Source organism: Dermacentor albipictus, chromosome 1, assembly GCF_038994185.2.
Source record: "Dermacentor albipictus isolate Rhodes 1998 colony chromosome 1, USDA_Dalb.pri_finalv2, whole genome shotgun sequence".
Taxonomy (NCBI): Eukaryota; Metazoa; Arthropoda; class Arachnida; order Ixodida; family Ixodidae; genus Dermacentor; species Dermacentor albipictus.
Genome location: NC_091821.1, coordinates 105,421,336 through 105,435,538, shown reverse-complemented (window position 1 = coordinate 105,435,538; position 14,203 = coordinate 105,421,336). Strand labels below are relative to the sequence as shown.

Sequence of the window (14,203 nt, the reverse complement as noted above, 5' to 3'; positions counted from 1 at the left end):
ATCGGCGATCCGCCGTAGGGTGGTCTTTGCCGCAGAGCGAGCACTTCACTTCGCACTCGTGGTCCTGTGGCGGGTTCTCCATCCGGCAGCCTCTGCATATCCTGCTGTTCGGGTTCGGGCAGACATCCGCTTTGTGTCCGAGGCGTCTGCACTGATAGCATATGTCTATTTGCTTCCGGTATAGTGAGCACTTGACCAGTACCCTTCCGTATCTAACGTAGTTTGGGACGTGATGCCCTTCGAAAAGGATGATGACATTCGGGGTGTTTCCCATCTTTTTGGCCATGAGGACCGTTGGGTTCCTTGGTGCTACAAGCATCTCCACTATTTCTCTAGGAGACACCTCGTGCGTTACTCCTCTTATCACTCCCTTATATGTATCCTCCGGAGCCGACTCGTACGCGTTGGCTTCGAACTCCTTGTCTCCCACACTCAGTCGAGTGATAGTCCTGTATTTTTCGGCACGCTCCTCCAATGGCGTGCTGATCACTAGAATGTTCTGTTTGTAGTTGGCACACTCCGCGTCATCTTCCGATTCCTTCCTGGGGATTCCCGCGGCGTTAGCGATGCAGCATTCTAGGCGACTGATCCCATAGTTGGTGACCTTGAAGCTGTCATGTGGGCGCACTATTATCTTGTACTCTGCCTTCGGCAAACTGGGCATCCTGCTTGCCGCCATGATTTGTCTTGCTTTTTGTCCCTTGTTCCACCTATTATTGAATGCGTTCTCGCTGGAGAAGAGCGCTGCCTGATCCTTGGTTCCGTGAGATTTTGTCCACTCTTTGGCACATCCTCCTCTCTTCACAACACGCCAACCTGCTTCGTCCTCATACTCTTCTCTCGTTATATCATCCCCTTCGACGTTCACCGCTGCCATCTTGCAGCTCTAACCCGAAAAGAGGCGGGGCTCCAGCCACCGGGGCTCCAGCCACCAGCTTCGTTGGGTCAGGTTAGCGGCCGTGTCGGCGTGGCGCTATATAAAGTGGTCGATGTTCCGAAAATAAACGGTCCAACTACTTGAAAACGATATCAGGGTGGTCCGTGGAACTTGCACTTCCTTCTCAATAATAAGGCGTTGGTGAATTCTTAGAATGTACGTAATTTGACTAACTAAATTTTTAACGAATTACTTAATGGCACATACTGCAAATTACAAATTTTAGCCAGTGAGATTGTAGGTATACCCACTTAAGACGAATTCTGAGGATGACATCAGTTCCAAGATATGCACAGTCAAGCATGTGGTAAAAATGCACTGTTGTTTCACTTACATCTATAACAAAACACCTTCTATGCATTAGAGCACCAAACAACAGGAACACCAATGTATTTTTTGCAAACTTTAGGAATTAATATCTCAAAACCAGAATCCCCCTCAGAATTCTTTCCAAATGGATACACCTTGTGAACTCATTGGCTCCAATTAGTAAATTGCCATAAAATAATCAGTTTACTCATTACTCAAATGATACTGCGCAACAAAAAACAATTCGGATGTAAGAGAGGACGACACACCAAGCACAAACTGTCAACTAAGTTTAATGTACCACTGAAATTGATTTTATACATGTGAAGCAGTATAGACCGCGCATGTGCTTACATGCTTACTCAATGTTACATTACAATTACAGTTACTATTACAGTTTACTCAATGTGTGATATTTTGTTAATTAGTTGATTGTGCATTGCAACTAATCATGCAAGTAATGCCCCCCTCTTAAAATAATCCAGCTCAAGTAGAATTTTACTATCTGTTCTGTTCATTCTAAAAGAAAGGCATTTGATATAGTCCCACCTCCACTCAAATCTTCTTTTACACTGTAGCTCCAGACAAAGCAATTAACAACATAATTGTTAGAGATATCTTTGTGTTCTATTCTTGGGACCATTGCCAGTCACTAATGAGCTTGCTTTGAAAAACATTTTAAGAGGCAAGGACTCCCAATTATTCACACTTCTCTCCAACAACCAGTGCCCTGGAGTAAACTCTGGCCCTCAAGCCCATCAGCAGCTATGCATCTGTGCAGCTCAAGTCAGCAGCAATACAGTGCCAAGCTAAACCCTCCCTTACAGTTTCGAACTTCAAACAATGCTTATATGAATTTAAATCTTACCTTTATTGTGTCACTCCTCTGTATTAGATTCACATCAATTTTCTTCTCAGATAATACATCACCATCTTCATTTACTGTTAACAAAGTAGCTTCAGTGGCTTGCAACGATATTAGCTTTGTCAAAGCACCTGAAGTATGTCTCTGAAATACAAAAAATAAAAGAAATAAGGACTTCACACTAGGCCTGTACTTAAGAACTTTAAGTTAAAGGCCAATTGCAATGAAATTTCACTTAGGCTAAATTAGTTATGAGTAGCAAGTACTACTATCAAAGCAATCTCGGCAAAGTTGCAAAGCTGATAATTGTCTTTTTTTTTTAATAGTGCCTTAGTAGATAACGCAGGCACGTGATGGTTAGAAGATATGATGGAGATTCCAAAGCATAACCAGCAAGATTTTCAGGCCACCATAGGCACTGTCTAATCACGAAGGTCATGCTCAGGCTGGTTATCAATGCTTGAGGCTGTGCACCATTTCTGTTAAGTGGTAATAGAAACGTTTTTTTTTTTAGGTTTCAGCATAAAAAATGTACATTTTTGCTAGCTTTTCTTGATGCATTTACTTGTATTTCAAGCATAAAAATTTACCAGAAGCCTGCTCTTTATTTACACTCTCTGAAACTAGGCTTTAAATTTCTTGGCTTTAAACTTACGTGGTACAAAATTTTGTTGCAGTTGGCCTATACGAAACAAGCAGCTTGTGTGATGATTCAGGTATCAAGTTGCAGTAAGTAAAACTTTAACTTGGGCGAGTTCGTTCATACATGGATAAAAATACAGCGCGACTGATACAAGGACAAGGAGAAACACAAAGCTACATCATAAGCACTGACTAACAATTGGTCTTATTTGCACTAAGGCCTGCCTTTTATATGTACAGAAGTTTGCCATCTCCAACCACCAGTTAATTTACTCGCATAATGGTCACACTTTTTTGTCAAAGAAACTGATGCAAATTCAGGGGTGCGATCATCACGTGGCTTAAATTTCCCGCGAAAAGAAACATTTTAGTTTTTTATCCCGCGTTTGCTGAGGGATGACAATGGGTCGACAAGCAGGTGGCTGCCGCTGCGACAGTTTAATGTTGGTTGCGTGCAGACCGCTTGGCATATCTTGAAGAGTCATTCGCGTAGCATTTGACAGATGGTAATCGCGATTATCATTAGCTAGACTTGGCACATGACATATTGCTGCGGCAAGTTCAGGGTGCGATCATTACACGGGAAAGAAAAAAAATCGAATTTCAACGACAAAATTCAGGGGTGCGATCATTACGCAAATGCGATCATTATGTGAGTAAATACGATAATTGACAAAGATGGTCCCACATGTTTGAAATATATCCAGATAATGTGCTAGCAAGAACATATCACACTAACCACCACCCCCACCACCACCAACAGAAAAAACATTCATCAAATTTTTTATTGTTACTGTGATCTTTCAAGAAATATACTGCTACATTGGCTGTACAATAAAACAAACAACCAAGAACAAATGCACAGCAGAAAACTATACATTGACCATTCAACCTGAACATGCGTCTAGGATGAGAAGACGACCAACAGAAACATGGAAATCTTTACATGAGGATGAAACATTTAAAACCAAAATAAAACCATCAAGAAAAGCATTCTCAGCATCACTCAGTAAAACAGATGGCTTGCTCATGCAGTTTTCCATGGCTTTTTTAATAAAGAATGGTTCTACAATTTCACACTCTGTCCTGTCTCTAGCTTTAAGAAATTTAGATGTGTTAAATCTTGGTGTGCAGCCACACCGCTTGCAATGCTCAGCTAAAAAGACACTTACTTTATTGCTCACATTAGGACTGCACTCCTTAGCTTGCTGGTTAAAACATCTGCCTGTTTGCCCATGTACTGGCAGCCACAGCTCAAAGGAATTTTATAGGCAACATTTGTCACACAATCTGCAAATCTTTTTTTGTGCTGGGTTGTGCACTGTGGCAACTTCGCTTTGTTTTTAAAGGCACATAGTTTTGATAAATTGCACAGGGCAGAAAAAAACCCCTGAAACATAATGCTTTAATGCTATGGGGAAGTTTATGAATATACAAAATTACCTGTACCAGCCTTTCTTGCTTTTCAGATTTTCCTCCTGAGTAAGAGTGCTTTACCTTTTGAAATAATGATTCTCAAGCCGCATAAACTTAAAAAAAAAAAATTAAATTATGGGGTTTTACGTGCCAAAACCACTTTCTGATTATGAGGCACGCCGTAGTGGGGGACTCCGGAAATTTCGACCACCTGGGGTTCTTTAACGTGCACCTAAATCTAAGTACACGGGTGTTTTCGCATTTCGCCCCCATCGAAATGCGGCCGCCGTGGCCAGGATTCGATCCCGCGACCTCGTGCTCAGCAGCCTAACACCACCGCATAAACTTAAACAGACGGGTATCCAGCCTCCTTCAATTGCGTCACCTGAACACCAAAGCTGTCACTCATCGCATGGACACATGATTTCGTTAAAGCTGAATAAAGGAAATTAATTACGATTCCCCTCTAGACAAGCTTGGAATGAGTGCTGTCCAAGGTCCGTCCATCCGTCTGTTGGTCACCTGTATGCCAAAAATGCCTCTGGCGCAACCCCATGCGTGTGCACTATAGAAAAAAGAGAGAGAGAGAGAGAGGCGCACGACTAGGCAACACCACCTAGATAGCACAAGGCCTGTTTATTCTGATCCATGAGTCAATACCTGGCCTGAAATTTACATTGACAAGGCTGGCATGATGAAAGGGGTGACGTTTAAATCATTGTTGCCTACTCTGGAGCATCCCCATTAGATTCTATGGCAGTCGGGCCAGGTAAGATAACGTCATGGATTGGAGTGAAACGGCCTTGTGCTATCTAAGTGGTGTTGGATTAGCTGGGCCAGTAGTGACGTCGTTGCTCTCCATCGCAGCCGAGCGCGCACGCAGCAGTTTCTCTCCAGCTCCGAAATGGGTAGGCCACGAGTTAAACGTACCACTTAGGAGCAGGCAGCTTTCGATCAGCAACGCCGCTAGTAGAACCGGAAACGAGCTCGTCTACGCTGTGCCGATGCTGCAGCCCAGGCACAAGAAAAGGCTCGTGCAGCCAAGCGCATGCATACCAAGGATCTGGCAGCCTAACAAGCCGTCGTTTAATGAACCATTGGGATTAACCCAGTAACAAACAGCGGGGCTGCACGTTTCAGCTTCACTGGTTAACCATCTGTACGGAGTGCTTGGGCGGTAATTTTTTTTTCTGTTCTTCTATTTAGCAGGCTGCTATTTAATGACGACCACATATGTTGGCAGTAGGGTCTAAGGTGTAAGAAAGGGTTACACTCCCTTTGACAGCACTCTTGCCAAGCTTGTCAAAAGGGGAATTACTCTAATTTTCTAAATGCCATTACTCTCATCTTCATGATCACAGTCTTAAAGGGGCCCTGAAACAGCTTTTTTTGAAACCAGAGCAACACATTGGAATGAGTGCGGTGACTGTCAAGGAATGTATACTCAGATAATTTTTTGAAAAGGGCGTAATATGAATTAAGTTATAAAGAGCACAATGTTTACATTCCCCGGTCCTCCTTCACTCATCAGTTTTTCTCAGTTGGGGCACGAACAATAGCAACTACCTTCCTATCGCCACTTTCTATCTTTTTCTTATTTCTTGAGTCCACTTGTGTCAACCTTCAGAGGTGAGCCTCAGACAAAGATGCTGAGAGTGAAAAAGGAGCGGTGACAGGATCGGTGACAGGATCAGTGACAGGATAGGTGGGTTGCATTAATATTCCCCCCTCCTGTTTCCTTGTCTGGAAGACTGTGCATACACACAGCACAAGTAAGTCGTGCATTAAAAAATGACCACCCAATGTCTGGTGCCTATGAACTGTTGCCCCCTCATCAGCTAGCAGCTGGATGGCAGTTTAAAAACTAACGAGTAGGAGCCCTCGCTTTAAAAATAGGGGCAGCTGACTCTATATCCACTGTTTAAGCTACAAAATTTTTGTATAACTACAAAGCTTGGCAGAGATGTTCACAGCTCTATGCTCTACTTGAATGTGCTTACTCATGAAGCTCAAGAGGTAGTCCAGGGTTCCTTTAAACCCAAGTGAGCATCAAATGGAAGCACATGTGCCATATAAACGATAACAAAAAAAATCCCGGTACTTTCGCACCAGCAGATCTGGCAGTCTACCAAGCCGTCGTTTAATGAACCATTGGGATTAACCCAGTGACAAACAGCGGGGCTGCATGTTTCAGCTTCGCTGGTTAACCATCTGTACGGAGCCATGGGTGAGCAGAGTCGCCAGCTGCCAGAACGTTGTTTAGTGTGGATTGCTCCTCAGATAATCTGCACGCCACTAATGTGTACACATGAAAGCACATTGAGCATGTCTTTAAAAAAAGGTCTTTCCCATGGTTGTAGTGGACTCGTAATAGCTTGCCTGCATTTAATTATGCTAAACAGGAGTACATGGCCTTGTTCTTGCACTGTTAAAATAGCAATGATAGCTAATATTGAGTGCACCCTGTGGGAACATTCCACCTTTTGTTGTTCACAATCATTCAAATTTTAATGCTGTTCAGCACTTCAAGCACATCACAAAAACATTTTATGCAATTAACAAGTGAAAACTTTGCTGTGGAACACGAATACAGCGCTCTAGTGACTTGTTGCGATGTGTTGATTATTCTGAAATCTCTGGTACTCGATAAAGCTTTGATCTGGTGGTGTAACGACAGCAGAAGATTGTACAAGATTGTAATTAGCCAGTGGTGTTGGCTAACACTCCCACGGCTAATTTTGTACATAAATACCAAGAAATGTGGTTGGAGGGATAGCATCCCAGTAGCTTAATTGGTAAAGCACTGCATGCATAATGCGGAGTATGTGGATTCAGTCCCCATCTGTGGCAAGTTATCTTTACATGCCCTTCCATTTCCTTTTACCCGATTATTTCTACATTTCAATTAAACATAGCTTGCCCTATGCTTTCTCTGGCTTCATTGTCTGTCACTTCGCATGACTGCACTGTAATGAGTGGCACTGTTAGCTTTACAGAAAATAGCAGCCATCAGCTTCATAAATTAAAGAGACAGCTCGCTAATTTTGACCTGTAAAATAATTAGAACTTTTTCACAACTATTGTGTACATTGCTCTGCAAAAACAGGCTTGCGTTAAAAAGATACTTTTTTTATTGTTACTGCAATCAAAACTATGTGATGAAGCAACCTGGTGACACTGTTAACGGTCCATTCCTCAGTGGTAAAGCCTGTTTGACTGAACTCAATAAGTGTCTACAGCATTTCATGGCAAAATCAAGTAAAAAATAAAATGCAGCCACATACAAGCACAGGAGTAGGGTGTGCATTATTGCCACTTAAAGGGACACTAAAGGGAAATATTAAGTTAAGCTAAAGTGATATGTTACCGCTAGAGAATGTCTACGGCGTCAACATTATCACGAACAGAGCTCTAGTAACCGAGAAATTGAGGTAAATGCAGGACACGATTAGAGACTCCCCTGGGACATTCAAGTATTAGCCTGATGACAATGGCACTCCTCAATATAACTCTATCACTAGTATTCAAGCACTTGTAGAAAACAGATCCTTGCATTGCAATATACATAAAAAGAAAATGCTACTTTTTTAGTTCTATTTGATTTTTAGAAAAAAGTAGCTCATTGACATAACCCTTGGCAATGACTTGGGCAGTCGAGAGGTTTCGTTTTCTCCACCCTGCACTGCCTGCACTTTTGCATTTCAGTAGTTTTGTTATTGCGTAGGGCTGCGCTGGTTTTGCTGGCTCGTGTAACTCACACAAACTGCAATTAGCAGAGAATGCCACGTCCATGTGATGTCACGAGATTCCCGAATGGTCCACAGCACTTGAACAAGAGCAGCTGCAATGGTGAATTCAATGCTTTGTCTTGGATCAGTTTCTCCATGGCCGCACATTTGTGTTTTGCACAGAAAACCATAGTGTCGTCTGTCGGGCGCTGTTTCACTCACTGACTGCAGTAAAGGGTGGTGATGGCGTATGCAACGTCACTACGCCCCGATCGAGGGCGGGCGATTTGATTTGCGTTATAAGTATGTGAACCCTTCAGACGAAATTTTCCCGTAAACTACCATATTTTCAGGTGTATAAGTCACATTTTTTTTTCTCAATTTTTCGTCGGTGCATATTATAGAACGATGTGTTATAGAACATTTTTTTTTTTTTAGTATACTGCAGTCAAAATCGGATTGGATGCTATGGCCACACAAAGCACGCTGGGTTGATCTTATCTCACAGTTACTACGGGTTGTGCGCATGCTATGGAGGTACAGGGTTCTTCTTGTGGTCGAGTTGCCAAGCGCCATGCAAGAAGGATGGAGCAGAAAGCGGCAGCAGACCAACTGCGAGTTGACCGACTCCGAAGTCGTCACATTTGCAGATTGCTTCAAGATATGGTGGGAACCACTACACAAACTACACAGTTGCTATCAGAGTACAAGCCACTCCTCCAACCTCCCCTGCTGCCATTCCACTTTCCTCCCTTATGAGTGATTCAACTCACCATCGCACGCTTTCACTCACACATACAGCATACGGCGTGCGGGAATGATGTTATCACCCTCGGACTTTATACGAAACATTGCAGTGACCACGACGGCAGAAATAAGCCTCGAGTGTCCATATCACTGCTATCACAATTCTATAGGAATGGCACCGATATGCTTGCAATGCGTGTGGCCTGCGTTGACGAAATGAAATGTCCCTGTATCTTCCTTTTATATCTCTTAGCAAATGAACAGGTGTGTCTTATATACCAGTGCAATTTATATATACATTTTTGCTTTTGTTTTTTAAAGAAAAGCTGCCATCTTGAGGGGGGCGCGACTTATAGACTGGAAAATATGGTAAGTCTTTTTCTGTCACAAAACAAGCACTGGGAGGTTTCTTGAGTGGTATTTTGACAGTCCACGTCGACTTAGTATTTGCCTTTGGTGAGTCTTTATACTTTCTTGCAGAGGAATACTGGCTTTTGTACATCAATACACGAATAGCAGAAAATGTGGCATGAAATAACACAACAATGCTTACTGAACCAAACATGCAAGAACCAGGAATAAAGTGCTGAAACGGAGATTGTGTAGCTGAGCGGTTGTCCCCTGTTGCTGAATAGTTTGCATTTCTTTCAAGCATTCTACTATGCCAGAGGACAGTATGTTACCACTTCACTCCCCGCATCTAATTTCATAAAAATCAGCCCAAATTGCTTACCGAAGTGCCACTGTGCACATTTCTATGAGTACCACTGACAGCCTATCAACAGTAATGTGGTAACAGGGCTCCCACGTCTAAGTCGATCTTGTGATGAATAGGCATGAAATGATGCCAGTTTGTAAACAGGTAAGTAGGCATCCTCTTGCTGAATCCAGCTAAACAACTCCTTTCTTGCTTCTGAAGCACAATGCACTACAGCCAAGATCCTCCGTATGCATGTACTACTTCACAAGTCTTGAAAAAGAACACATGAAACAGGGCAAAGAAAGTACTGTGCACAAATGTCAGCTGACAAACAAGGTTTTCTAGCCAAGCAGTAACAGCCATAGTAATCCTAAAAACATACTCTGATAAACAATATTGCTTAATTACCTTGGCAAGATGCTCCAGCCAGCGACCAAGGCAAAGGAAGACAATGAGCATGGGCACAGTGTCAAAAAACGTGGTGGGGCTGCGGTCAGACCGAGTGGCCACAAAGTAGAGAAGAATGATAACACTGTACAGGTAGGACACATTGGTTGCTAACATCACCAATACGTCCATGTTCGCCATGCCATGCTGCAGGGCCCGAAATGCTGGCAAATAGAAGTGTCGCCCACCCACAAACTGAAAAAAAAAAAAAGAGAACACACATTTTTCCAGTACCATTGTATGTGTGCAATCTTGGAGGGCATATGGGAACTGCACAAGGCTCCTTAAGCAGATGGTCATTGAACAAAGCTGCAAATTTACCAGGCACCACACCACATAACAAAAGCTATGCATGGTTTTCGCATTCTTTATTGCCCTCTCAAGCCACTGATACATGACCTTGAGAATTCTGAGCATAGCAGCATTGAGCTGTTGATAAATTTACCCTTATTAGCGGGTGCGAGAACAGCAGGGAACTTAAAATGAACTTCTTGTTACTCCTTTCTCGGAAGAAAAAAAAAAAATGTGCCTTCCGTACTTAAATAGACAAAGCTTAATATCATTTAGGGATCCTGAGCTGCAACAGTCACAAATTTCACAGCAGTGCATGAAAATCACTTTAGTGTCACTTCACTGTAGGGCGTGAACCCGTGCCTACCTAAAACTGCGCCCCACTTGTCCATATGTTTTGCTTTATCTATACCTTCACTGCACATCTTGGAGGCAAATAAAAAGTTTGACCAATGCCACACTTCTGCACAAATGGTGCATCCTAATGCTCCCACAGTTTTCAATGTAAGAGCCAAACAAATGGTGACAAATATTCCATTGAAGAAAATCTTGCTTACCCTTGTTTTATGGCTGCACACCAGCTCTGAATAAGTGGCACACAAAGACAACTATTTTTACTTTTCAATTCTTACTTATCCTTGTTATCACTGTACATCATCTCTGAATAAGTGGTACGTAAAGAGAGGTAGTTTTCCCATTCAATTGAAACATTAGCCTCCCTAAATAATTCTTACACTTCAAGGTCCACTTCACTGTCATATCACTGAACAAAGTCCATGTAATTAATTATAGTTGCTCTATGTGATTTTGTCAACCAAGACAAGTTTACATGCTATCTAAACCAGACACGTTCAAGTATCTCTTAAATTTTCTGATGAAGTTACAAAGCTTGCCAAATCAAGCCAATGGCATTCATAGGCCAGATGCCTGGCATAAAATCTTCGAGCTTGGTTTTCTGTTATGCAGAATAAGCTGTTTCAGGATATTCCTCTTTCTCCCAATTTTACTATACCTTTGAAAAGTTCCTGTAGTCAAACACATGGCTCTTAAATGCTTAATTACTTAAATATCTGTAAAATGTAGAACCTTGTAAGACATATATGAATCTTCTTGCTGCTTAAATTTCCAACTATGATTATGCAAGCTCTTAACATTGTGCTTAGTGCCCTGATGTCCAATTACAACCAGAAATCTAACTCTGTGAAAGGAAGGTGAAATATAACTTTGCTTTGCTTATGCGATTGGTAAATGATCAAGGAAATTAATAATGACAAATAATAAAACAATTCCATTAGTGGGTGTGATAAGTTAGTGTACTGTGTACACTGCCAAGCTGGCACTGAACAATGACAGTGACAAACTTTTGTTTTCTTTCATACTCGCCACTTCCTTCTGATAGAACATTTGATGTATCAAATCTTTAATGCACCAAGCCCACACAGCTACAAGGCAGTACGTAAGATCTACATAGCTGGCACTTCCTTTTCATTCACATTCCTATGGATTTTAATGCTTTGTGAATCTATGTACAAGAGCCTTACATGGATGAGTAAAAACTCGCGCATTACTCTACCCACTTCAGCCCTATCAGGTCATGAGGTGAAGTATAATGAAAACATACTTTTTATAAAAATTATAAGAGACAACCACACCATAAAGTGTTCGTAGCAGAATGTGCCTGCTGTAATGTGAAATGGAACATATCATCCAAATTTTTATTTGCCACCAAGACAGTTTGTGATGGAAATGCATTATAAGCTAGACTACCTGAGGTACAGTTTCCTTCAAATTTTTCCCCTTGCTTTAAACAAAAATTACCTAACTTGATCAAACTTTCAGCATTCATGAACATTAAATTGCTCATGCAGGGTGAAGGGGTAAATTCTCGCGATATGCAGCAGGGAAATACTTTTTCCTCTCTGTTTCTATTGCAGGGCACTCAATAAGAGCATGGAGGACAGTGAGATTATAGCTGCACTTAGCACAAGTTGGAGGATCGCCCCCAGTCAAGAGATGAGAGTGGGTGCCGTATGTGTGGCCTATCCTTAATCGGCAGAGAAGTACTTCCTTGTACCTTGCTATTTTCCCATTTATCCAGTTCCCCAGTTTTGGCTTTATTATATGAAGCTTATTCATTTTTTGTGTATCCCATTCGCCCTGCCAGTGATTCCTCAATTTACTGCGTAGAAAGGGTTTTAGGTCTGTGGCAGGGATGGGGATATTTGAATCTGCATCGCTAAAAATTACTGACCTAGCACTTTCGTCAGCAGCTTCGTTGCCTTTTATACCTTTGTGACCAGGTACCCAGCATATTATAATCGATTGATTGCACATATATGCGGAACATAACAAGCTATACAGCTCATTAAAAACCGAGTTCTTATGCTTTCGTAAGCTAATTAGGGCTCTCACTACACTTAATGAGTCTGTAAATACAACAGCCTTAGCGATATTTTTTAGCCGTATGTGTTGAATAGCCTTAAGTATGGCGTATGCTTCCGCTGTAAAGATACTGGTGTGTGGGTTTAGTGGTCCAGATGTTGAAAGTGAGGGTCCCAGAGCTGCGTAAGCAACACCAGTTGGAGACTTCGAAGCATCTGTGTAAAATTCATCACATGAGTACTTTTCCTTGAGTTCTATAAAATGCGAATATATGTGTGCCTCCGGGGCTCGTTTCGATATTTCTAAGAAAGAGATGTCGCATTGGATAGTCTGCCACTCCCAAGGCGGTGGAAGCTGTGTAGGAGCCATTAAGTCATTGTGTAAAAGAGGGACCCCTGTTTTTTCTGATAGTGCTTCCAACCGGAGGGACAGAGGAGGCCTAGTGGCTGGGCGGTTACGAAACAGCCAAACAGCCTAGCAGTGGACAAGTCACATATAGTGAAATGACAAGGATGTTTAACATCTGACCTAACTTTAAGGGCGTAGGAGAAAGTTAAATATGTCCTTTGGTAGTGCAACGACCATTCGTTTGACTCGACGTAGAGGCTTTGCACAGGGCTAGTCCTAAAGGCGCCTGTAGCAAGGCGGATACCTAAGTGGTGAATGGGATCAAGCATTTTCAGAGCACTAGGTCCGGCAGAATTGTAGACTATTGCTCCGTAGTCAAGGCGAGTTAATATTAGACTTTTGTAGAGCTTTAAAAGGCATTGCCTGTCGCTTCCCCAAGATGTACGTGACAAGAGCTTCAGCAAGTTCATAGACTTGAGGCACTTCGATTTCAGATACTTCAAGTGTGGTACAAAAGTTAGCTTACTGTCTAAAAGGATTCCTAGAAATTTGTGTTCATGGCTCACAGATAGCCGTTCTCCATTTAGATCTATTGCGGGGTCCGCAATTATGCCTCTCTTGTTAGAAAATAGGACGCATGTACTTTTTTGTGGGTTTAGTTTGAAACCGTTCTGGTCCGCCCACTTAGATAATTTATTTATACAAAGCTGTACTTGTCGCTTGCAGATACTTAGGTTACATGATTTGAAACCTATCTGGATGTCATCCACATATACGGAATAAAACATAGTATGTGGTATGGCAGTCTGGATAGCGTTCATTTTGACAATAAAAAGAGTACAGCTCAGCACACCACCTTGTGGAACACCAGCCTCTTGCGTAAATGGACGAGACAAGACGTTACCAACTCTAACACGGAACGTGCGATTGGAGAGGTAACTCTGAATCACGTTCAGCAAGTTGCCTCGAACTCCCATTTCAGACAGGTCACGGAGGATTCCATAGCGCCAGGTTGTGTCGTATGCCTTTTCCATATCTAAAAATACTGATAGAAAAAATTGTTTGTGGACAAAGGCATCTCGGATATTTGTCTCGATGCGGACAAGGTGATCTGTTGTGGATCTACCCTCCCGAAAACTGCCCTGAAATGGATTGAGTATCTTGTTGCTCTCAAGAAAATGGATGAGGCGACGGTTAATCATTTTCTCAAACAGTTTGCATAGACAACTAGTCAGAGCTATGGGCCTGTAACTGTTGCATGAGGAAGGGTCCTTGCCCTCTTTGAGGATAGGAATCACGATTGCTTCTTTCCAGGCAGAAGGAATGTAGCCGGCAGAGAACATGGAATTGAAGAGTGACAGTAGTGTTTCTTGGGTTTCAGGGTGTAAGTG

General features: G+C 42.3%; 1 protein-coding gene across 1 annotated transcript in view; it reads right to left on the bottom strand.

Annotated features, from left to right (window-relative positions):
* The window catches only part of LOC135914179 (copper-transporting ATPase 2-like), a 152,230-nt gene that overhangs the window by 114,312 nt on the left and 23,715 nt on the right, over nucleotides 1-14,203 (bottom strand). The window contains exons 9-10 of the mRNA XM_070524259.1: nucleotides 9,753-9,986; nucleotides 2,115-2,255 (exon numbers count right to left, since the gene is read on the bottom strand). Coding sequence (XP_070380360.1) covers nucleotides 2,115-2,255; nucleotides 9,753-9,986 — 375 coding nt within the window. The remainder of the gene's footprint in view (nucleotides 1-2,114; nucleotides 2,256-9,752; nucleotides 9,987-14,203) is intronic.